General features: G+C 36.1%; 1 protein-coding gene across 2 annotated transcripts in view; it reads left to right on the top strand.

The window, feature by feature from the left end:
• CNTN5 (contactin 5) overlaps positions 1 to 27,141 on the top strand; it is a 1,359,165-nt gene that overhangs the window by 1,303,428 nt on the left and 28,596 nt on the right. For both annotated transcript variants that reach the window (XM_045080322.1, XM_045080321.1), the window contains one exon: positions 3,410 to 3,519. In XM_045080322.1, coding sequence (XP_044936257.1) covers positions 3,410 to 3,519 — 110 coding nt within the window. The remainder of the gene's footprint in view (positions 1 to 3,409; positions 3,520 to 27,141) is intronic.

Raw genomic sequence — 27,141 nt, forward strand, 5'->3', positions numbered from 1 at the left:
ATTCATGTAAAGAATTGTGAATAACACTAGGCACATAACAAACCCTCAATAAATGGCAATTATTATTACCTTTGGCTGTTCCCCTCATCTATTTTTTTTTGTTTTTTGTTTTTAATTGTATTCCATCTATACCTCTGTCAGTTATTTAGAAGTAATTGAGCAACAAGAAAACGAACTATATGTTCCCTCCGAAATCTCTTGTCTACCTCAAAGCTGACTAAGAAATATAGAATGAGCCAGCTGCTGCCTTGCACCAATATAAAAACAACAGAGGAAAGAGTACTTGAGACCTGAGCTCTAGTTGGGGTTCTTTTCAGAGCCAGAAGCAGAGTTCGGGAAAATCAACCTGTGTACATATCACATTTTCATCTGCAAAATGAGGACGTGGATCTAAAACATAGGTCCATAACTCAAAATCCTATAAGTTGCAGTAAGAGATATAAATAAGTGAAGTAGTCCCAGCGTGAGATAATAGGTAGTGGTAGGGACTCTGGCAAACTGAAAAGACTATGTCCTGACTAATGAGATGAACTGCTAATTCTCATCTACCGATATCCACAAATTCAGACTTCGTATCACCAATTTTCTTCTTTTTTCCATAAAGAAGCCAGAAATTCTTTTATATGAACTGTTGAAATAAATTAATGTATTATTGGGCCATACAAAGCATGACTAAAGACCCACTGGCCATGCATTTACGATCTTTGATTCAAGTGACTTACTAACTTCTTTCTAGTTTTAGTTTTAAAACTAAAACTTAAAACTTTAGTTTTAAAACTAGTTTAGTTTATAGATTTCTAGTTTTCTTTCTTACCTTCCATTATTCAGTTACAATGGGATACTCAAACAGAAGAGCCAATTCCAATCCAAACTACACATTCTGTGATCTAGTCAGTACTCTTGCTTACAGAAAAACCTTTCAATCATTGGCTATAACAATATATACTACTGAACCTTCTGGAAGTAAACCCACGGATATCACTTTTTTTTTTTACATGACAAAATTTCTCATTTAGATCAACATGGGTTTATTTCTGATACTCTTTACATCTAGAAGGTGAAACACGTTAAAAAAAAAATGACTCTTAAGTTCTGTTTGATTCATCTGCCTTCATTCAATGAGATGCAATTATAATATTAACCCCCAAGAATGTATCTGTGACATGTCTGCTTGGGTCTGATCCTGATTTAAAATCCTCAGAGCTTTTAAACAGAAATTCAGGGTGCTTGTTTAGGAAATAGATTTCTGAATATTTTTTCTTTTCCTTTAAACTTTTCTTTATTTTTTAAAACTTTCTTATTTCTATTTGAGAAAACTACTTAAGGTTGTGCAGTGCTACAGAAAGCGGAGAGAGAAATTATTCCTTTCTCTAAGGATAAAGAGGGATAGAAAGACTTCTACCCAACCACCGTTTTATATTCCTGAAATTATTTATCTCCCTGCAATCTTCTTTGACAATGATGTAATTGCTTCAATAAAAAAAAAAAAAAAAAAAAAAAAAAAAAGCTGAAAGAAAGCATGTGGCACACAAATCTCTGTAATGCATTAATTTAAAAGATAAGCAAAATTGCTTGTGAATAACAAATGATACCCCAAGTGTGGCTGTCTTTGAAATAAATCATACCTTAAATCCTGGAGATCAGGTTGTACACACCTTAAGAACATCACCATTTCCTTTCATTTGTTTGCAAAAATAAAGAATTTTAACTCCTACTAAGTAACAACGAAAAAAAAAATCTTGTTGCAAGTCTGGTGATCAGAATTCTGATAGAAGTTCTCCAGTTTTTTTCTTTTCTTTTCTTTTTTAATCATGAAAATGCCAGATACTAGGAAGTTGGAAAATGGAGTGAGGGAAACCAGTGAACAAAGAAAATAATAAAAGATATTCAAAAGGTAACAGAATGAGAAATTGCAATTTATACCATAGCTGGAATAATGTTGGCTCCTATGTAAAGATTAATGTGAATTTACTAAAGCATTTTGAATTAACATAATTATAACATGTGATTTAGTGAGTTTTATCAGAAGATAATCATTACTCAGTACAAACAAGTACCTTTGGAAAAGTCTTTCCTGGTTTTCTTTTATAGTAACAAGGGTAGATGTTTTTCATTGATAATTTTCATTAATAATACATAAAGTTTCTCTAGGTAGATGTGTGACTACCTTTCATTAGAAAAACGAAGCTCTCAGAAAATGTTTATAATTCCTTTACTATCTCTAAAAATGATTTTTAAATATTTTAGTTACAACTCAGCTTTGATGTATAGCTCCCTGAATCTAAACAAACAAACAAAACGTTTTCAATAGTTTAATCTGAAGTCTTACCAGTGATATGGGTTAGTATTAAAGTCTCTACAAAGGAGTTTTTTAAATTAACTTTGTACAGAACTGTTTGAACTGAAGTATGGCCTTTATTTTGCCATTTCATTTAACGAGTGTTTGTGACATAGTATTTATGATTCAGCAACGTCAAAGCTGAAAACATTTTGTTCCTCACATACAGTGCAACCTCAAATAAAGTGCACCTCTTGATGGATGCCAGTCAGACATGGTATATTTGGGAAAAAAATGTGAGAAAAGTCATCAAGTGTAGGAACAAATGAAAATGTACTTTGAGCAGTAGGATTGAGACCTCCAGGGATTTTCCTTTTCAGCATATAACTGTCTTAAAAGTCAATGGATGCCTTTTAAAAATCATGATTCCTATCACATTCCTTATACAATCATGGAAATGTAGTTTTGAGGTTGGAACAAGAACAACAATTAAAAAAAAAAAACTAATGAAATGTTTACTCTATTTGTACCTGCAAGGTAAAAAATAAAATAAATTAACAATAAAAGGTATTTTGTGAATTAATATTTTAAGTGCCAAGCATCGTGCTAAATGTTTTATATCAATTATTCCAGCAAAAACAAAACTTAAAAACCTCTGAGATAAGTACTCTTATTATGCTGATACTACAAATGAGGGAACTGGAGCATAGAAAAAGTCAAAACAACTTGCCTAAATGCAAATAAATAAAAATTTTTGAAGGTGAAAACAACAGCAGCAAAATAGCCGAGCTTGATTCTCTAGTCCATGCTTTTGATCATTATGTTAGACTGGCAGATAATTTGTCAGACAATTTAACATCTCCAGAAATGTCCTGGTTAATACAAGGATAAAGATCTTTGCTTGTCTTGCTAATTTTGTCATTTGTCATTGGTAAAATATTGATGAGACTTGACCCAAGTATAGAAATCCAAAAAGATCATCTTTTTATCTTGTTATGTTTTTCATAGCTACCATAGCACCTCATTTCAAAAATAAGGTAGAAGGTGGTAACACCTGACAGATTCAGGTGCAACGTTTTCATAGACAACGTGTTACCATCACAGTTATTATTTCCATTTTCCTTTGTACAGAACCCAGTGCTGCTCCCACAGATGTCAAGGCTACAAGTATGTCTGTGTCAGAGATTCTTGTTGCATGGAAACATATTAAAGAGAGTCTAGGAAGACCACAAGGATTTGAGGTATGAATAGAATTATTGAAAATAAGCCTTGTTATTTTTGCTACTACTGCATTCTCCTAAAGAAATGGTTTGATGACACTTCAAGAGAATTATATACTTTTGAAATTTTTGCTCTGTGGCAAAGAAAGTAAGAAATGCACTATTTTACTGACATGTTGTTCATTAGCTGGCTTATTTTTTAGTTCAGTTGTTTCCAAAGTACCATATAAAAAATTTTGTTAAGGTGAAAATAGACCTTAGATAAAAATTAGGAGTTACTAGTGGATATTTACTGATATCCAATTTACTGGTCATTAAAAATGTTTTTGAACAAAAAAGTGTTCTGTGTATTTCCTCCTAATAATTTAATGTATAAAACAAGATTTCCTATTATAGTCTTGGCAGATCTTAACCCTTATACTGAATTCTCAAAATTTGCTTGGACTTGGTGATATATACCTATTTATTCACATTACTTTTTGTTCTTTAAATTTTGCTCTTTTTAAGCACAGTTATGGCAGCCTTATAGTGGTGAAAATTTCATAACTTTTCAATGACTTCAATAAAACTCCACATGAACTAAAGGATCATATGCAATCTATGAAATTGAATAGTCCACAAATTCAAGATCCTTATTTTTTGTGTTGGCCAGTAAGTGATAGGATTTAGGGGTATAATTTCTAAAAGACAAAAAATAATTACCATCCAACACAAGACCTTAGTTCCCTTCAACTTAAACATTGATCAAGTATAGGACTTGTACACCAACATGGTTTCAGACTGAAAATACATTTTTTAAATTCTATTTGAGGTTTCAAATAAGCCTGAGAAATATTGGATTAATATACTACTAGCATTAGATAATGTTTTCTATGATAAAGAATTCACACAATCTTTCTTAAGAATTACAGTAAGGACCATTGCTAAGAAACCATTATCTATACAATATCATGGATTTGTTTCTATAATACCGCTTTGATTTATTATTTAGAGGTCAGGGTTATAATTCAGTATGTGTCTAATCATGATTGCATGCTTGTTTGATTAATATCTCCTTGTCTTCCTATCTATGCTGCAGAACCATATCTATTCACTAATGAATCTTAGCAACTGATAGTACTTGGCTCATGAGACCTACAATAAATATTTGTTGAATGAATGAATATCTATGCTTCATAACACAAGTGTTGGCTGCTTATGGTTAACCAAAGGGTGCTACTTTAACTGAAAAAATTCCCTTCCCACAATCAGACAACACAAAGCCAGTGACTGACTGAGTGGTCCATTGACTAAAGGAGAAAACAACCTTATGGTCCATTTTATGATGCAGAGCCTTTGCTGTGTGCATTAGGACAAGGCTGAATTGAGACCACAATCCTGCTCAGCTCCCTCCCTTTCCTTCTTCTCTCCTCCCTTCTTTCAGGTTTACCTGCAAGCACTCTCAAAATAAATCACAGGCACTCAAATCTCTCTCTCAAGTTCTGCTTCTAGGGAGCTTAACTTAAAACAACTATGTAAGTGTAGACTAACCTAGAATTCTGAATCAAAATCTGGTGTGCAAACTTTTAGAAAGGCTACAAAGTGTATCCTGGTGAACAAAAGAGTGAGGGATCCAGGCTCCCACATCTCAGAGTGGTGCTTCTCTCACACAATCAGCCACACTCAATTTTTTTTTTTTTCTGCATGACATTCACATTCCCACTGTGACTCACTTATAACTAAAGCTCTCTTGGAGGTCTTGGAGTTCCTGCAAACATCATGTAAGGTTTATATTTGTGCACAATTCTTCTTTTTCTAAATATAAGCCATTCATTCATTAAGTCAACAAACATTCATTGAAGACTCACTAAGTGCCTAACAGACACTAAGTTAGATGGCCAGGGATAAAACAATGAGCAAAATGAAGTCTCCGTCCTCATGAAGTTCATATTGAATTAGGGAAGGCACGTAATAAACAAACAAATAATGTGTGATGTGATTTCAATTATGATAAATACTCTGTAGAAAAATAAAACTGAATAAGAAAGCAGAAACTGAAAGAGTGTACTATTTATAAAGGTTTGAAAAGTCACCTTCTGGGATTGTGACATTTGAATTAAAGCATGACTGAATGAGGGAGAGAGAGGCAAAGAGAACAGCAGACTCAGTCTGTAAAGGAACAAAATGAAGGGAGTGATTTGGGTGAGATAGCAGTGAACAGAGAGGGTGGTAGGAAAATGGTGGAAAGAGCACCAAGACAAAGATCAGATTATATGGGGTATTGCGAACCACAGAAAGGAATCTGGATTTTATCCCAAATATGAGGAGAAGGCATTAAAAGATCTTGAACAAGAAGAGTCCCATCAATATTTGACTTATATTTTAAAAGACTCTCTTAATCTAGAGGGTAGAGAATAGACTCTAGACAAGAACTCAGGGAGAACAGAGAAAAGCAGTTGTTCCAAACTAAGTGACAATGAACTTGCTTTTTAAAAAATTAAGTTATTTATTTTAGAGGGAGGGAGAAAGAGAGAGAACAAGTGAGTGGGGGTGGAGGGGAAAGAATCTCATATCTTGTATGGATGTATGATGGAATTTGAAAATGAATTCAGTGTGAACTAAGAAAAAGAAAGGAATCAAAGATAATTCCAGAGATTTTACCCAAGAAATGGGATGAATAACATGTCATTCACGTAAATGAAGAACTCTGAAAAAAGACTGGATGTTAGTGGAAAAAAGTCATGGGTTCTGTTTAGTTTTATGCAACTTCTTATTTTCAAAAATAGTTGTCAAGTATGTCTTATGCTAAGAAAAAGGGTAAAGATGGAGATTTAGCTCCAAGGAATCATCAGTATACAAATGGCTTTTATGTATATACTGGCTGAAATCACTGAATATTGATAAAGAAGATGTTTCAGAATTGAACCCTATGATGCCTAAACATTTGGAATTCATGAAAGAAAGGGAGTTTGGCCAAAGAAATAAAAGGAGACACTGAATAAATTCACAAGCTAAGAGAAGAATTGCTCTAAAATTCTAAAAATTCTTCTGAGAAATTCAGAAAGATGAAGCCTGAGTCTGCAAAACAGATATGGCAATACAGAGATCCTAGTGACCCTGGTGAGAGTTTTATGGAATGCTGTGATCAAAGCTTGACTAGAGATCAGAAGCAAAACCACTCAAGAGTAACACTCAAGGGTCAAAGCACAACATTTTCGCTAAATGTATACCATTTAAAATGGAAACATATCCCAAAAACTGAAATATCCTTAAGAATAGAATGCTAATAAAAATAAACCAAATTCTGGAATAATCATCACAATGACTGCATTTTTACATTCAAATAAATTAACACAAATTTGAACAACTATTTTTATACTTAGAAACACAGAATCCATGGGCACAGTAACCTATAACCATTTTATAGTGCTTTATAAATTGTTTTTAAAAATATGGCATCTTGTCAAATCAAAAAACCTACAATAGATAAACAAAAAATAGAAAGAAATCTAAGCATAACAATAAAAAAAAACTCATCAAAAAACAAGAAAAGAAAGCAACAGAGAAGAACTGCAAAAACAAGGAGAAAACAATTAACCAAGTGCCAATAGCCACATACCCCTTAATAGTTACTTTAAATGTGAATGGACTAAATGCTCCAATCAAAAGAAATGAAACAAACAAACTAACAAACAAAAAAACAAGAACCTTCTATGTGCTGCCTACAAAAGACACTCATTTCAGACCCAAGGACACATACAGATTGAAAGTGAAGGGCTAAGAAAATATATACCATGCAGATTGAAGCAAAAAGAAAAATGACATAGCAGTAGACTTTAAAGCAAGAGACAAAGAAGGACGCTACATAATGATAAAGGGAACAATCTAACAAGAGAATATAACAATTGTAAATATTTATGCACCCAAGCACTTAAATACATAAAGCAACTATTAACAGACATAAAGGAAGAAAGTTGCAATAATAAAATAAGAGTAGGGGACTTTAACACCCCATGTGTATCAATGGATAGATCATCCAGAAAGTAAATCAACAAGAAAACAGCAGCTCCAAATGACCCATTGGACCAGATGGATCTAGCAAATATATTCAGTACATTCCAACCAAAAGCAGCAGAAGTGACATATTCAAGTATACATGGAAGATTTTCTAGAATACATCGCATTTTAGATTGCAAAATAAATCTTCATTAATTAAAAAAGATTGAAATCATATCATGCATCTTTTCTAACCACAACATAAGAAATCACGAGAAAAAATCTGGAAAGAACACAGATAAATGGAAGCTAAATAACATGCCACAAAACAGTCACTGGGTCAACCAAGAAAGCAAAGAGGAAATTCAAAATTGCACAAATACAAATGAAAATAAATACACAATAGTCCAAAATCTCTGAGATCAATTAAAAACTGTCCTAAGAGGGAAGTTTATAGTAATGCAGGCCTACCTCATGAAACAAGAAAACTCTCAAACAACCTAACCTTACACACAAAGGAACAAAAAAAGGGGCAAAGCTCCAAGCCAGTAGAAGAAAAGAAATAATAAAAATTAGGAGGAAAAATGTCATCTTTTACCAAATTTATTTATTTGGTATATATTAACATTTAGCTGGTCTATATATATTTTTAAATTTATTTGGAAAATTAAATATATACTTTTATAATCAAAGAATGAAAACTTTATAATTCAGTGGCCAAATATGACATTAAGGGTTATTTTAAGTAATATATGGTCAGCAAAGATGATTTTAAATTTATACTATCTCAAAACTGGATAGTTGTTTGTAGATTTAAAAATAAATATGATTTAAATAGGGCTTATAAGTATTTCTTCCACCCTCTCTTCTCTGTACTCTTTATCCCTTTAAGGAGAAATATACCTCTACCCTTCACCTTATCTACCCTAGGACTTATTCCTCTCCTCTCCTCCCCTTTTTTTCACTACTAAAAGATCTCATTAGATAAATACTACTAAAATATAGTAGCTTACTAAAGTTTAATATTTTATCTCACCACTACCTCCCTCCTCTATTCTATCCCAACCATAATCCTAGCTAAATTTACTATTGGTAAGATTCTGAGCATGGTGACAATAATGTATTTTTCTGTCAGCAAACTCATGGGATTCATTTCAAATTTTATATACTTACCATATCAGTTCTACCAATCATTTTCTATCCATACTTTCAACTTTACCTGCAATGTTTGAAAGAGCTAGTTACTATAAAGGCATTATGTGCCATTTTAAAAATATCAGAGACCATGTTTTCAGCCACCTGTGTTCTTTTTCCTGAATTGAAATGTGTGAATAAGATAGAAAAGGTTCTGTTCTACAAATGTTGAATCCTCTAACAAGAGAATACAAATTAAAAGAAAGAAAGAAAGAAAGAAAGAAAGAAAGAAAGAAAGAAAGAAAGAAGAAAACAAGTAAAATAAACTTAAATAACAATACATATAGAAGTTTAAAAGTAGAACACACCTGGTTCCTTTTAGAAAAAGAAGGAAGTAGAGCAACTGGATCTGAGTGAACAATGGTGTGAATTAAAAGTAGAAAGTTAGTGGGCATATACAAGATTATGTAGGAATATATGGATTACAGAGTTTTCATTTTCTTTCAAATGCAATGAAAAGCCAGTATGGCAATTTAAAGAGAGGAGTGACAATATCTGATTTTTATATATTTTTAAACACCACTTTGAATGTTCTTATGTGAATAATGAAAGGATAAAAGAAGAAAAGTCTGGAATAAAAGTTAGGAGGCTCTTGCAATAATCCAAGTAAGAAATGATGATGACTTAGACTAAGGTCTTAGCAGTGGAGTAAAAAGTAAATATATTTCAGACACAGAACTGACAAGATTTGCTGACTTACCAGGTATGGAGGGTAGACAAATGATTTCTGCATCACTGGTTTGGTCAGATGAATGAATGGCAGTGCCATTAAAAGAAAAAAAAAAGGAGAAACTGGACAAGAGAGGACAAAGAACAGATTTGAAGGTGGGAAATTAAGAGTTCTGTTCTGGTTAACTTAAATTTAACATGCCTATTAGAAATTTAGGAGTATAAGTCAGGTGGGAAATAGGATATATGAGTTTGGAGTCTAAGAGATCAGGGTAAAAACATGAAAGTGGCAGTCATAGAGGAGATATTTAAAGACATGTTACTTGATGAAACCACTTAAAAGAAAAAATTTCCAGAAGAGAGGAGAGGAAAGTAAAGAAAAAGACATAACAGCTACATCTGTACAATCTGTACAACTAACTCTGAAAATGACCTAAAGACTGGCAGAGTTGTCCTTCCACAGCTAATCTTAGAAAGAAGACCACATCTGAAAGTGTAGGAGTGTTGAAGACTCTGCTGGGAACCCCAATGCAACTAACCACAAATAAGAGGGATACCACAAGCATGGAGAAGTGAGAAGATAGATCCAACACCAGATATCCCCAGCACTGGGGACCTGCACTGGGAAGATGAGCTCCCGTACCACTTTTTACTTTGAAAACCAGTGAGACTTTACACGAGTTTTAAAAATCAGCAGCCTTAACTCCTGAATGTTGGAGCATGGTAGGAAACCAAGGCCCCACCCTTACCAAGCCAGCATACCAAAGGACTCAGCCCCAGACACAGCACAGAATCAGCTATTTGAAAAGTGCCTGGGATATATGTGAAGGAGATTTATTGAGTATTCTTAGAACATGTGCATGAGGATTAGGGGATCTATAGGAGATGTTTTCAGGGAAAAAAGTGCTGGTGGGCGAAGTTTCTCTTCCCCTGCCCACCCCCCAAGTCTAGGTAGCCAGACACTTGAAAGAGCCAGTGCTGACATTCTCCGTTTACCTTGCTAACACTACATGCCCTTTCCCTGCAAAGTGTCACCTGTGGATTCACCTCATCAACTCTGCCTGGCCTTGATAGGTGTCCTTCTAAAGCAGCTCCTGCCCCACCATACCCAGCAGGCAGCCCTGGCCTAGAAAGCACCACTCCAAAGTAATTCCTGCCCTGTGGAGGGAGGGTAACCCCACAACCAGCATGCCAGCAATTCTTTTAGGTGGCCCTCCCAGCTGGCTCTGCAGGGTGTAAGCCCTACCCTTTTGGTGCCTACTTGCAGCTGTGGCAAAGAGGCTAATTGCAAACATCGGGTTAGATTGATGACCTTACTCACCAAGAGCCTGAAGCAACTGCATCCAAGCCTCTCAACAGATTATATAACAAACTCTGTCCAGTGTGCCTGCAGCAGACAAAGCAGTTCACTGCAGCTGGCTGGGCTGCAGACAACTGTGCTCAACCACAGCAGCTCACACAGGAGAAACCTATGGAGAATCTTATTCTGGTGACCATGTGGAATTGCACTGTATTTTGCATATATTTAACTCAGGACTTCTTCTATACAAGCCATGACTTTTGAGACCAAGAGACATAGCCAACTTAAATTTAACATGCCTATTAGAAATTTAGGAGTATAAGTATATATATATTTTTTTAATTGTAAAAACTGTGTTCATCCTACAAAAAAAAGTGTGTTATGGGGGGGGAGGTGGCAGCGCAGATGGGGACCACAGCACAGGCCTCCTCTAAACTGTGGTCAAACAGAGTTTAAAGGAGGGTTTGCAGCTTGGGATAGGGGTGGGAGGTTCTGGGTGAAGACAGAGGAGGAGGGGGAGGAAGGGGCCCTTCCTGGGAGGTCCATGTCCACCAGAGTTAGAGGTGGGTCAGGGGCAGGGGGGACCCCGATAGGGGAGGGTTGTACGGAGTGGGAGAGCCTGGGGGGAGGTAGGGGTTATAGTGGGGGAGCAGCTCTCCCTGGAGCCGGGGGTTACTCTGAGGGAGTAACAAACAAACATAGAAAGTTAGACAAAATGAATAGAGAGAAGAATATGTCCTAACTGCAAGAACACAACAAAATTATAGTAAAAGAGTTAAACAAAATGAAGATAAGCAATATTCCTAATAAAGAATTCAAAGTAATGGTCAAAAAGATATTCACTGGACTTGAGAAAAAAGTAGAGTCTCAGTGAGAACTTCAACAAATAGAAAATATAGAAAAGAATGAGCAGAGCTTAAGAATTCCAAAACTGAAAAGAAGAATACACTAGGGGGGATCAAAACCAGATTAGAAGATGCAGAAGAATGGATCTGTGATCTGGAAAACAGAGCAATGAAATGCACCCAAGCTGAACAGCAAAAAGAATAACTAAAAATGAAAATAGATTAAAAGAACTCTGCAACAACATCAAATGTAATAACATTCACATTACAGAGATCCCAGAAGATGAAGAGAGAGAGAAGAAGGAAGAAAACTTACTTGAAGAAACAATAGCTGAAAATGTTCCTAATCTGAGGAAAAAAAAGGCATCCAGTTATAGAAAACACACAGAGCTCCTAACAAGAAGAAGCCAAGGAGGTCCACACTAAGACATGTAATAATTAAACTAACAAAAAATAATGATAAAGAGATAATTTTAAAGCAACAAGGAATAAGGAAACAGTTACATACAAGTGAAACCCCAGAAGGCTAGCAACTGATTTTTCAGCAGAAACTTCAGGCCAGAAGGGAGTGGTATGATTATATTAAAATTCTGAAAGGAAAAAATCTGCAATCAAAAATATTCTACAGAGCAAAATTGTAACTCAAAATAGGCAAGATAAAGAGTTTCAAACAAAATTTAAAACAAACAAAATTTAAAGGAGTTCATGACCACTATATCACCCTTATAAGAAATGTTAAGAGGGATTTTTTTTTTAATTTTTTAAAATTTTTTCAATTTGTTTATTTTCAGAAAAACAGTATTCATTATTTTTTCACCACACCCAGTGCTCCATGCAATCTGTGCCCTCTATAATACCCACCACCTGGTACCCAAACCTCCCACCCACCCACCCCCGCCACATCAAACCCCTCAGATTGTTTTTCAGAGTCCATAGTCTCTCGTGATTCACCTTCCCTTCCAATTTACCTCAACTCCCTTCTCCTCTCTAACACCCCTTGTCCTCCATGATATTTGTTATGCTCCACAAATAAGTGAAACCATGTGATAATTGACTCTCTCTGCTTGACTTATTTCACTCAGCATAATCTCTTCCAGTCCCATCCATGTTGCTACAAAAGTTGGGTATTCATCCTTTCTGATGAAGGCATAATACTCCATAGTGTATATGGACCACATCTTCCTTATCCATTCGTCCGTTGAAGGGCATCTTGGTTCTTTCAATAGTGTGGCGACCATGGCCATTGCTGCTATAAACGTTGGGGTACAGATGGCCCTTCTTTTCACTACATCTGTATCCTTGGGGTAAATACCCAGGAGTGCAATTGCAGGGTCATAGGGAAGCTCTATTTTTAATTTCTTGAGGAATCTCCACACTGTTCGCCAAAGTGGTTGCAAGAGGGTTCCCCTTTCTCTACATCCTCTCCAACACATGTTGTTTCCTGTTTTGTTAATTTTGGCCATTCTAACTGGTGTAAGGTGATATCTCAATGTGGTTTTAATTTGAATCTCCCTGAGGGCTAATGATGATGAACATTTTTTCATGTGTCTGATAGCCATTTGTATGTCTTGATTGGAGAAGTGTCTGTTCAGATCTTCTGCCCATTTTTTGATATGTTTGCCTGTTTTGTGTGTTGAGTTTGAGGAATTCATTATAGATCCTGGATATCAACCTTTTGTCTGTACTGTCATTTGCAAATATCTTCTCCCATTCCGTGGGTTGCCTCTTTGTTTTTTTGACTGTTTCCTTTGCTGTGCAGAAACTTTTGATTTTGATGAAGTCCCAAAAGTTTATTTTTGCTTTTGTTTCCTTTGCCTTTGGAGACATATCTTGAAAGAAGTTGCTGTGGCTGATATCTAAGAGATTACTGCCTACGTTGTCCTCTAGAATTCTGGTGGATTCCTGTCTCATGTTGAGGTCTTTTATCCATTTTGAGATGATCTTTGTGTACGGTGTAAGAGAATGGTCGACTTTCACTCTTCTACATATAGCTGTCCAGTTTTCCCAGCACCATTTATTGAAGAGACTGTCTTTTTTCCACTGTATATTTTTTCCTGTTTTGTCAAAGATTAATTGACCATAGAGTTGAGGGTCCTTATCTGGGCTCTCTACTCTGTTCCACTGGTCTATGTGTCTGTTTTTATGCCAGTACCATGCTGTCTTGGTGATCACAGCTTTGTAGTAAAGCTTGAAATCAGGTAACGTGATGCCCCCAGCTTTATTTTTGTTTTTCAACATTTCCTTAGCAATACAGGGTCTCTTCTGATTCCATACAAATTTTAGGATTATTTGCTCCAGCTCTTTGAAGAATACCGGTAGAATTTTGATCAGAATAGCATTAAAAGTATAGATTGCTCTAGGCAGTATAGACATTTTAACAATGTTTATTCTTCCAATCCAAGAGCATGGAATGGTCTTCTATCTATTTGTGTCTTCTTCAATTTCTTTCATGAGTGTTCTGTAGTTCCTCGAGTACAGATCCTTTACCTCTTTGGTTAGGTTTATTCCCAGGTATCTTATGGTTCTTGGTGCTATAGTAAATGGAATCAATTCTCTAATTTCCCTTTCTGTATTTTCATAGTTCGTGTATAAGAAAGCCACTGATTTCTGCACATTGACTTTGTATCCTGCACGTTGCTGAATTGCTGTATGAGTTCTAGTAGTTTGGAGGTGGAGTCTTTTGGGTTTTCCATATAAAGAATCATGTCATCTGCGAAGAGAGAGAGTTTGACTTCTTCATTACCAATTTGGATACCTTTTATTTCTCTTTGTTGTCTGAGTGCTGTTGCTAGGACTTCTAATACTATGTTGAACAAGAGTGGTGAAAGTGGGCATCCTTGTCTTGTTTCTGATCTCAACGGGAAGGCTGCAAGTTTTTTCCCATTGAGGATGATATTTGCTGTGGGTCTTTCATAGATAGATTTGATGAAGTTCAGGAATGTTCCCTCTATCCCTATACTTTTAAGCGTTTTAATCAGGAATGGATGCTGGATTTTGTCAAATGCTTTTTCTGCATCAATTGAGAGGACCATCTGGTTCTTCTCTCTTCTCATATTAATTTGTTGTATCACATTGATTGATTTGCGAATGTTGAACCACCCTTGTAGCCCAGGGATGAATCCCACCTGATCATGGTGGATAATCTTTTTAATGTGCTGTTGGATCCTGTTGGCTAGGATCTTGTTGACAATCTTAGCATCCATATTCATCAGTGATATTGGTCTAAAATCCTCCTTTTTGGTAGGGTCTTTGCCTGGTTTGGGGATCAGGATAATGCTGGCTTCATAGAAAGAATCTGGAAGTTTTCCTTCTGCTTCAATTTTTTGAAACAGCTTCAGGAGAATAGGTGTTATTTCTTCTTTGAAGGTTGGGTAGAATTCCCCAGGGAATCCATCAGGTCCTGGGCTCTTGTTTTTTTGGAGGTTGTTGATCATTGCTTCAATCTCGTTATTAGATATCGGTCTATTCAGGTTGTCAATTTATTCCTGGTTCAATTTTGGTAGTTTATATTTTTCCAGGAATGCATCCATTTCATCTAGGTTGCTAAGCTTATTGGCATATAACTGTTGATAATAACTTCTGATGATTGTTTCTACTTACTTGGTGTTTGTTGTGATCTCTCCCTTTTCATTCATAATTTTATGAATTTGGGCTTTCTCTCTTTTCTTTTGGATTAGTGTGGCCAATGGTTTATCGATCTTATGGATTCTTTCAAAAATCCAGCTTCTAGTTTCATTGATACGTTCTACTGTATCTCTGGTTTCTACCTCATTGATCTCAGCTCTAATCTTGATGATTTCCTTTCTTATGTGTGGAGTTGGTTTGATTTGTTGTTGATTCTCCAGTTCATTAAAGTGTAGAGACAGCTGGTGTGTTCTGGATTTTTCAGTTTTTTTGAGGGAGGCTTGGATGGCTAAGTCTTACCCCTTAGGACTGCCTTTGCTGTATCCCATAAATTTTGGGCTGAAGTGTCTTCATTCTCATTGGTTTCCATGAATTCTTTCAGTTCTTCTTTGATCTCCTGGTTGATCCAAGCATTCTTAAGCAAGGTGGTCTTTAGCTTCCAGGTGTTTGAGTTCCTTCTCAACTTTTCCTTGTGATTGAGCTCCAGTTTCAAAGCATTGTGATCTGAAAATATGCAGGGAATATTCTCAGTCTTTTGGTATCAGTTGAGCCCTGATTTGTGGCCCAGTATGTGGTCTATTCTGGAGAAGGTTCCATGTGTACTTGAGAAGAATGAGTATTCTGTTGTTTTAGGGTGGAATGTTCTGTATATATCTATGATGTTCATCTGGTTCAATGTGTCATTCAATGCTCTTGTTTCTTTATTGATTTTCTGCTTCGATGATCTGTCTATTTCTGAGAGAGGTGTGTTAAGATCTCCTACGATTCGTGTATTCATATCAATATGACTCTTTATCTTGATTAACAGTTTTCTTAAGTAATTGGCTGCTCCCGTATTGGGAGCATAGATATTTACAATTGTTAGATCATCTTGGTGGATAGTCCCTTTAAGGATTATGTAGTGTCCTTCTGTATCTCTGACTACAGTCTTTAGTTTGAAGTCTAATTTATCTGCTATGAGAATCGCTACCCCAGCCTTCTTTTGAGGCCCATTGGCATGAAAGATGCTTCTCCATCCCTTCACTTTCAGTCTAGGTGTATCTCTAGGTTCAAAATGGGTCTCTTGTAGACAACATATGGATGGGTCCTGTCGTTTTATCCAATCTGCAACCCTGTGCCGTTTTATGGGTGCATTTAGGCCATTCACATTGATAGTGATTATTGATAGATATGTTTTTATAGAAATCGAGTTACCTTTGAAGTCTTTCTTTCTGTAGATTGTCTCTATATTTCTGTTCAATGCTATTCTTGGGATTTTTCCTCTTTTATAGAACCCCCCTTAATATTTCCTGCAGTGTTGGCTTGGTGGTTGCATAGTCTTTTAAGCCTTGCCAGTCTTGGAAACTCTTTATCTCTCCATCCATTTTGAATGTCAGTCTTTTTGGGTAAAGTATTCTTGGCTGCATGTTCTTCTCATTTAGTGCCCTGAATAGATCTTGCCAGCCTCTTCTGGCTTGCCAGGTCTCTGTGAACAGGTCTGACGTTATGCTGATGGGCTTCCCTCTGTAAGTAAGGAGCCTCTTTGCCCTGGCGGCTTTCAAGAGATTATACCTACAATTATAATTCCTCAATTTGACTATCAGGTGTCGTGATTTTTTTTTGGAATGTATAATCTTGGGTGGAGACCGTTCAGCCTCTAGTACATGAACGCTGGTTCCATTCACGAGATTGGGAAAATTTTCATGAAGGACTTGTTCCACTATATCTTCTAGACTTCTTTCTTTCTCCTCCCCTTCAGGGATTCCAATAATTCTGACATTGGAACGCTTCCTGGCATCATTTATTTCCCTGATTCTGTTTTTGTGGTTTCTAAGCTGTTTGTTCCAGGCTTCCTCCTGATCCTTTCTCTCTATCTGTTTGTCTTCCAGATCACTAATTCTATCTTATGTCTCAGTTACCCTAGCTTTGAGAGAGTTTAGATTAGATTGGAACTCATTGAGAGCATTGTGAACCTCCTCCCTGGTAGCTTTAAGCTCCGCCCTAACATTGTGAACATCCTGTCTGGTCGTTTTCAGTTTGGCCCTAATCAATTCTGTTTTGTCATCCATGGCTTTCTCCAACCTAGCTATTGCCTGGATAATTGTTAGCCTGAATTCTCTTTCCGACATATTGTCTATATTGATAGCCGTTAGCTCAGTTGCAGAAGTTCCATCCTCTGTATTTTTCTTCTTTGGGCATTCCTCCTCCTAGTCATTTTGGTGGGAGATGACTGAACAGATGTATCTGGATGTATCAACTGTGGTGCAGTCAAGATGCACCCTGGAACACTTCTGAGCAATCAGGATTCCCCACCCAAATGAGAGACAAAAGAAAAGAAAAAGAAAAAGAAAATAAGAAAAAAAAAAAGAGAGAGAGAGACAGGAAAGAAAGGGAAGATGAAAAAGAAGGATCAGCCCAGATGGGCCCCAAGGTAAGATTTATGAAGTAGACAAACAAAAAGAGATAAAAAAGACTGATACAAGTATATGACAAGAGAAAAAAATATATATATATGCAAATAAAGAAAGAACCTCGTCAAAAAGAACCACAAGTGTAAAATTTACATGCTATCAGGACAAACACAAATAACACAGAAACACTGGTGGAAGAAGATGGGAGAGTTCTTATAAATTCTCAGTGTTTGCCAGGAAGGTTGTTTTGATTCTTCCTGGATGTATCTTGATATCTTTGTTAAAGGACTCAACTTTCCTAAGATAAAGGGAATTAAAAATTGGTTTACCTATAGGGGTAGTATTGATTGGGGAAACGGGATTACTTTGAAGTTTAACTCTATATGAATATTAGAGGATAAAAATAAAAAGGAATAAAGTAGACTAAACTAAACTAAAATTTAAAAAAGGGAATTCAAAAAATAAAAATGCAAAAGAAAAACATAGGTGCATGTATCAAAAAGTTCAGTTTAGAAAGGTATTATGGAATTTGATGTACTATACAACTCGCTGTGATGGTAAATAGGTTAAAAAAATTTTTATGTGTAAAAAAAAAAAAAAAAAAAAAAGAACCAGAATAGTGGGAACGAGTGAACAATACAAGTTTTCCTATGAAGTAGTGGTTGTTCTCTTGTAGTCCTTTTTTTTTCTCTCTTTTTTTTTTTCTTTCTTGGTTTGTTTTCTGGGGTAGGGGCCTGCCACGTGGGTTGTCAGTCAATGATGTTTCCTGAGTTAAGTCCTCCCGCCCCCCTCAAGGGGGTGGGCTCTGAGGAAACTGGGTTTTTTCAGGCTTTTGTTCTCTGGTGGTTTTTATGCTTGTTCACTTTTTTTCCTCTCACCTTGACCGCCTTTGATGGTTTTTGTAGTTTTAGAGGAAAACAAACCGCACCCTGATCTCCCTCTCAGAGGAGCCTCAGTCTGGGTGCAGAGCCTAAATAAGTTCCCCCTTGGCCACTGGCAGAGCAGGTTCCAAGTTGCAGACCCCGGGGGCGCAGGATCTTTTGCTTGTACCCAAAGCCAAGGCAGTGGCAGCTGTCTGGGAGCTCCTGACCGCCAGAGAGGTTCCAAGCAGCGATCGCACACTGAGATTTTGCCCTTGGACCCAGCTGGGAGTGCCCGGCTTGCGCGCATCTCTTTCAAAGGCTGCGCACGTCTCAGGCACTGAGAACTGGGCGCTGGTCCATAAGCACCAGGCTGGACTTTTGCGCACCTCTGTCATGGGAGAGTTTGGGGCGTGTGGCTTAGGCTTTGAAACAATGGCGCGGATCAAAGAGTGCCGGCCGGGCCTTTGTAACTCAGGGGAGCATGAGGGATGTGTGCGCCTATCTCAAGCTTTGTGGCTAGGGCTCGTGCATTCTGCTGACCGGCGTGCCTCCCATCCCCTCACAGGAACTAGAACCCACTCATTCTCGGGCGCGCTGGCAGCTTAGGGACCAAGAGCTGGTTTCTCCACCGCACTCTCTCTGCCTCAGTGCCGGGGAGGCTCTCCTGGGACCGGGGACTTAAGCCCCTGTCCCTAGCCACCCCATTCCCACAATCCCCCCCCCCCCCGCTATCCTTTGCTCTTTTGGAGTGCTTTCAACCAGTCTCCAAGTTAATGCTGGTCCTCAGACGCAGGCACTCTCACTCGTATTGGGGTATTACTTTCCAACTGGTCGCCTCTGGTGGCTCCCTTCACCTTTTGTTTATCTTCTGATATCAGTCCGCCATTCCTATTCCACTTTACCTGCCCACTGGTGTCTTCTCCCCCTGTAGAGATCCAGACGTGTATAATTCTGATCTCAGGCTGATTTCATGGGTGATCGGAGTTCTTTGGTAGGTAATCAGCTCACTTTGGGGTACTGGCTGAAAAGGCGCCTCCTCCTACTACTCCCCCGCCATCTTGCCCCCCCAAGAGGAAATTTTTTAAGTGGAAATAAAAAGTCATAACTAGAAGTAAGAAAATTATAAAAGAAAAAAATTTCAGAGGTAAAACAAAACATACAATAAAAATGTAGATTAATCACTTACAAAGCCAGTATGGAAGTTAAAACACAAAAGTAATAAAATAAATTATACCTACAAAAATTAGTACAGGATGTATAAAGATAAAAAAGATGTAAAATATGGTATCATATACATAAACCATGGAGAGGGGAGTAAAAATTTTAGTGCTTTTAGAATGTGTTTGTTCTTAATTGATTCCCAACTTAATATAGTCTGCTGTACACATAAGATGTTATGTTAGAACTCAATGGCAACCACAAATTGATACCCAAAACATAAAGAGAAAGGAGTCTAAGCATAATGCTAAAGAAAGCCATCAAACCAAAAAAGAAGCAAGAGAAGCAGGAATAGGAAAATAACTGCAAAAACACTCAGAAAACAATTAAGAACATTTCAATCAGTACATATTTCTCAATCATTACTTTAAATCTGAATGGTCTAAATTCTCCAAATCCAAAGACACAGTGTGACTTAAGGGATAAAAAATAATAATAGTAATAAGACCCATTTATGTTGCCTAAAAGAGATTCCCTTCAGACCTAAAGACAAGTACAGACTAAAAGTTAAGAGATAAAAATATATATACAATGCAAATATGAACAAAAGAAAGATGGGGTACCAGTACTTCTATCAGACAAAATAGACTTTATTTATTTTTTTAAAAGATTCTATTTCTTTATTTGACAAAGAGAGATAGACAGAAAGCGAACACAAGCAGGGGGAATGGGAGAGGGAGAAGCAGACTTCCTGCTGTGCAGGGAGCCCCATGGAGGCCTCAATCTCAGGACTCTGGGAGCATACCTGGAGCTGAAGGCAGACACCTAATGACTGAGTTACCCAGGCACTGTCAAAATAGAATTTAAAACAAATATTGTAGCAACAGACACAGATGCACATTTCAAAATGATAATGGGGTCAATCCAACAGGAGGATATAGCAATTATAAATACTTATGCACCCAACGTAGGAGCATCTAAATACATCTAGCACATATTAAAAACATACAGGGAGATATTGACAGTAATACAATAATAGAAAGGGACTTTAATTGTCCATGTGTATCAATAGATAGATGACCCAAACAGAAAATCAACAAGGACATAGTGGCTTTGAACAACACCTTAGACCAAACAAAAGTCCAGGACCAGATGGCTCCATAGGTGAAGTCTACCAAACATTTAATGAAAAGTTAATACTTACACTTCCCAAACTATTACAAAAACTAGAGAAGGAAGGAAAACTTCCAAATTCATTATATTTAGTCAACATTACCCTGACACCAACAGCAGATGAACACACTACAAAAATTAAAATTTAAAACATTTTTAAAATTCTTTTGTAAGGGACACCTGGGTGGCTCAGTGCGTTAAGCCTCTGCCTTTGGCTCAGGTCATGATCTCAAAGTCCTGGGATCTGCTCAGCAGGGAGCCTGCTTCTCTCCCTTTCTCTCTCTGCCTGCCTCTCTGCCTACTTATGATCTCTCTCTCTCTCTGTGTCAAATGAATAAATAAAATCTTAAAAAAAAATAAAAAATAAAATTAAATATATATTTTTTAAAACTACAGGCTAATATCTCTGATGAACATAGATGGAAAACTCCCAAATATTAGCAAAGCAAATTCAAAAATACATATTAAAACATCCTTCATCACAATCAAGTGGGATTTATTTCAGGGTTACAAAGGTGATTTGATATAACCAAATCAATCAGTGTGATACATTAACAAAAGGAAGAATAAAAAACCTATGATTACTTCAACAGATACAGAAAAAGCATTTGACAAAACACAACATCCATTCATGATAAAAACACTCAACTAAGTAGGTTTAGAGGGAACATACCTCAACATAATAAAGACTATATATGACAATCCCAGAGCTAACATTATACTGAATAGTAAAAAACAACTGAAAGCTTTTTCTCTAAGATCAGGAGCAAGACAAATATATCAGCTCTCACCAATTTTATTCAACATAGTACTGGAAGTCCTATCCACAGCAATCACACAATAAAAAGAAATAAACATCAACCAAATTGATAAAGAAGAAGTAAAACTGTCCCTATTTACAGTGACATATTACATATAGAAAAGTCAAAAGCTGCCCCAAAACTGTTAGATGTAATAAATAAATTCAGTAAAGTTTCAGGATACCAAATTAATGTACAGAAGTATGTTGCACTTCTATAGACTAAGAATGAAGTAACAGAAAGAGAAATTAAGGAAACAATCTTACAATTGCACCAAAAGAGTAAAATACATAGGATTAAATTTAACCAAGGAGGTGAAAGACCTATACTCTGAAAACTGTAAAACACAGATGAAAGAAATTGAGGACAACACAAACAAATGGGAAATTATACCATGTTCATGGATTGGAAGAATTAAAATCATTAAAATATTATCTACTTAGTCTATGCAATCCTTTTCAAAATATCAACAACAGTTTTTATAGAACTAAAACAGATAATCTTAAAAATTATATGAAATTATGAAAGACCTCATATAGCAAAGCAATCTTGAGAAAGAAGTACAAAGGAGAAGGTATCACATTACCAGATTTCAAGGTATACTATAGTAATCACAAGAGTATGTTACTGGCACAAAAATAGACAAAAAGATCAATCAAACAGGATAGAAAGCCTAGAAGTAAGCTCACACACAAATGGTTGATAAATCTATGACAAAGGAGGCAAGAATAATCAATGGGTGAAAAGACAGAAAACTGGACAGCTACAGGTAATAGAATGAAACCAGATCACTTTCTTAACCATACCCAAAAATAAACTCAAAATGGTTTAAAGACCTAGATGTGAGACCTGAAACCATAAAACTGCCAAAAGAAAACATAGGTGGTTATCTCCCAGACATCACCCGGGAGATTAGCAACATATTTATAAATATATCTCTGTAGGAAAGGGAAACAAAAGCAAAAATAAACTATTAGGACTAAACCAAAGTAAAAAGTTTCTCCACAGCATAAGAAACCATCAACAAAACAAAAATGAAATGCAATGAATGAGAAAAGAAATTTGCAAATGATATACTTAATAAGGGGTTAATATCCAAATTATATGAAGAATTTACTCAACACACACACACACAAACACACCACACACAATTTCATTTAAAAATGGGAAGAGGAATTAATTAGACATTTTTCCAAAGAAGATATCCAGATGGCCAACAGAAACATGAGAGAAGTTTAATGTTACTCATTAGGGAAATACAAATCAAAAGCACAAAAACATATCACCTCACAGCAGTCTGATGGCTAGTACCAAAAAGGCAAGAAATAACAAGTGCTGGTGACGATGTGTAAAAAAGAGAACCCTTATGCACTCTTGATGAGAATGTAAATTGGTGTGGAAAATAGTATGGAGCTTTCTCAAAAAATTAAAAACAGAAATACCATACAACCCATATTTATCAAAAAAAAAAAAAAAAAGAAATATTCCTAAGCCATTAAAAAAGAATTAGATCTTGCCATTTGTGACAACATGGATGCACTTAGAGGGTATTAAGTGAAATTAGTCAGAGAAAGACAAATACCATCTGATTTCACTTTTATTGTGTAATTAAAAAAGAAAAACAAAACAAGTAACAAAGAAACAAATAAAGCAGACTCATAAATACAGAGAACAAACTGATAGTTGGTTCCCCTACAGGGGAAGTGATTAGAGGGACGGGCAAAATAGATAAAGGGGATTAAGAGGTACAAGCTTCCAATTATAAAATAAATAAGTCATGGTGATGAAAAGTATAGCATAGGGAATATAGTAAAAATTATTATAATAACATTGTATAATTACAAATGGTGACTACTTAGGGTGAGAATAATGTATAGAATTGTTGAATCAATATATTGTACACCTGAAACTAAGATAGCATTTTATGTCAGTTGTACTTCAAAAATATCAATGAAGAGTAAATAAATAAATAAATAAATAAAACAAAATTTAGCTGAAGAGGAAAAACTGTCAAAAAGATTGGTAAGGAGGGCGCCTGGGTGGCTCAGTGGGTTAAGCCGCTGCCTTCGGCTCAGGTCATGATCTCGGGGTCCTGGGATCGAGTCCCGCATCGGGCTCTCTGCTCAGCAGGGAGCCTGCTTCCCTCTCTCTCTCTGCCTGCCTCTCCATCTACTTGTGATTTCTCTCTGTCAAATAAATAAATAAATAAAATCTTTAAAAAAAAAAAAAAGATTGGTAAGGAGAGATCAGTTTGGGAAAGGTGTGATAGATGTCAGACTGAAAGACACACACACACACACACACACACACTTCAATTCAGAGTTCTCAATCCAGCAATATCTTGATTTCTTGTGGAATCGTCTAAATCTTGTCAGGATACCAAGAAGTTTTGATGAGAATCATAATGCTCCAATGTTAGTACCAAAAATGGTTAAGGCCATACATGTTAAGATCGTACATGATTGTTTTTGCACTACTCAAAGATTATAATAAGTGAGTCTAATTGATTACTGCAGAAAACTATTTTCACCACAAACAAAAGCTGCTAAAAGAAGTCAAGATGGGAAATGTTCTTTGATATAAAAGGAAAAACAGGGGAGGTAAATGAGAAATAAATCATTTCTGAAATTATGTGCACAGATTTATTACCTTCTAGAATATGGTTCTTGTCAAGTACATGCAGATACTACAACTTTAATATTGATGAACTGTATCTCTAGAATACATACTAAAAATAATACCTCAATGTGTTTTCCTTAATAAATAAGCAAATTTAAACCTGTAGGTGGCTTACATGATTCTGAAATCGTCGTATTTTCTCTTCTACTAATCATGGAATTCTGTGCTTGAGCAAGGGTCATTCAGAGACAAGACAGACATCATCATGGCCAGTAAAGTCCTAAAGGCTCCCTGAGTCCAATCCCTCTCATGTGCTCTCTTTCTGACTGTTCCTCAGCTGACTTGCAGTCTGATTCTGTGACCCAGATTGACAGTCATATTTGGAATTTGAATTGCTGATCTGTCTGTATGTTTCACCTGAATCTCATTTATCAATTCACCTAATATTTATTGAATGGCTATGTTTTGGTAAAATGTGTAGGGTAAAACAATAAGTAAAATAGAGTCCCTGCCCTTACGAAGTTTCACAGCCTATCAAGGAAGATTGTATGTCTTTTGTTTTTGTTTTCTGGTATTTGTTTTTTAACCCTAACCTAAGGTCTGACCTAACTGCAGGTAGCTGCTTTTGCTTGATAACATGATCTTGATATTCTTTTCCCTGATGTACCTAGCCCTACAGAGCAGCTGTAGAATTTCAGCAGGAGGTCGCCCCTGACACCATTTGTTAATAATCAACTCACAATTGGCATTTTTGCCTTTTACAAGGCAGCCTCCATTACATTTTAATTGTTTCAAAAAATAATCAACCAAGCATTTTTATATAAACTATGTTCATCTGCAACAAACTCAACACTTTAGAAAACACCATTTAATTCAATTCAAACTGATTTTTGTTATTAAATTTACTAATTGCCTTACTTAATGGAATGGTCATGCCAATTGAAACAGTAGGAATAGCTATGCATAAAAATAGGGACAGAATGATAATATCCCCTAACCCACCAGAAAAAGACTTTAATTAATGGTCAAGGGCTTCAGGACATTTTACCCATGGGCATTTCTAAATGTCACAATTAGGCTAGATTAGGACTCTGCTATTAGAAGAAAAAAAGTGTTCTTTTCTTTTCAACAAGCTTTTAACATCACCTTCTTCTTCTTCTTCTTCTTCTTCTTCTTCTTCTTCTTCTTCTTTTTTAATTAACATGTAATGTATTATTTGCCTCATGGGTACAGGTCTGTGAATCATCAGTCTTACACAATTCACAGCACTCACCCTTGTACATATCCTTCCCAATGTCCACAACCCAGCCACCCTATCCCTTCCCTCCCCACCCCCAGCAACCCTCAGTTTGTTTACTGAGATTAGGACTTGCTTATGGTTTGTCTCCCTCCCGTGTCCCATCTTGTTTCATTTTTTCCCTCCCTACCCCCCACAACTACCCAACCTGCCTCTCAAATTCCTCATATCAGAGAGATCATAAGATAATTGTCCTCCTCTGATTGACTTATTTTGCTCAGCATACTACCCTCTAGTTCCATACATGTTTCACAAATGGCAAGATTCAGTTTTTTGGATGGCTGCTTAACACTGCCTTCTGCAAGTCTAACACTACCTTAGAAAAAATGACCATTTGAGGAAATAAGAATGATTATGAAATCATAAATGTAGATACTAATCCATCTAATTGTATTTTACAAATATCTGTACAACTTTGTTGACATTCTCTTAGAACCACCAATTAAGAATTTTGGTTAATTACATGGAAGTGGCTTCAGACTTTATGGCTGTATAGACTAAATGTAGAAAGTATTGATATTGCGATATGTGACATGCAGCATGATTGAAAAATGAAAATGGGCTTTATTTATTGAACAACTTTGATTCATGAATAACCATGACTTCCATCTGGATTGTCATCCCTGTCATTGGCCTATGCAAGTAAATTATTAGGTTCATTTTTGAATTCATGAATCTGCCAGCATTCTATGTCTTGTGAATGAATGCTAATGTTTGAATCCTAGAGCAGAGACTCTCAAGCCTTTCTGAGAAAACGAGGATTTTTATTGCATACAAAATAAGAACAGAGACCAGTCTGGCAAGAAGGAGAAGTAAAGAAAGATAAGGCCAAATTTTATCATTTTTCTCTATGTTTCCAGATCAGGCAGAAGGATGAAGGAAAGTATGTGATAATGGAACCTTGGTTGATTCATTTTTTCATTCCTTCACTCATCCAGCATTTATTAAGTATCAGGCACTGTGCCAGGCAGCAGACATGCAAAAATTAATTAGATCTAGACCCTGCTTTCCAAAAGCTCACAATCTAATATTAAAATATGTTTATGGTAAATTTAAGTAAACGAGAGAGAGACAGAGAGAGAGACACACATTGGAACAATACAAAGTCCATGCCCAGAATTACCTCAGGATTCCTTAGTATCTTGATTCTCTCAAGAAATGTTAGTGAGAAAAAACCCATGCCAGTGCCCTATCTGGGTACCAGTTTCTGTTTGTGTGAGCATATATCCGTCCCTAAAATGTGATCAATTTTCCTGAATAAAATAATAAATTAATAAATTATATATTATTTATTGAATAATATAAAAAGAATTTTTTCTAGACGTAATATTTAAAACACCGTATTGTATATATTCTGCCTGTGAAACATAATCCCCCATGATTACTAAGTTTAAGGTGCTTGTATTTTTTGTATGCTTTTTGTAACAGTATTATTAACTATTTTTACCCTTTTAATGGCTAGAATCCTTTCAACAATAAGCAAAAATTTAGTTTTGTAACAAGGGGTACACAGTGTCCTAGTTAGAATTCTGAACTTTTTGATGTTTATTATTAAGAGAAATGAAAGACAAAACAACTTGTCCCATTTTACAATTCTCATCAAAGCACCTCTAATAACTCCTTTTCCTGGGCTATGTTCAAGACATGCATGTGTCTTAGAACTTTCAGAGAATATGTAACTAAGAAGTTCATTTTAGACATATCACTAAAGTCATTTTTAGTTATTGATTGAACCG

This window comes from Mustela putorius, unplaced genomic scaffold (assembly GCF_011764305.1).
Source record: "Mustela putorius furo isolate JIRA1106 unplaced genomic scaffold, ASM1176430v1.1 tig00000460_pilon_pilon_pilon, whole genome shotgun sequence".
Classification (NCBI taxonomy): Eukaryota; Metazoa; Chordata; class Mammalia; order Carnivora; family Mustelidae; genus Mustela; species Mustela putorius.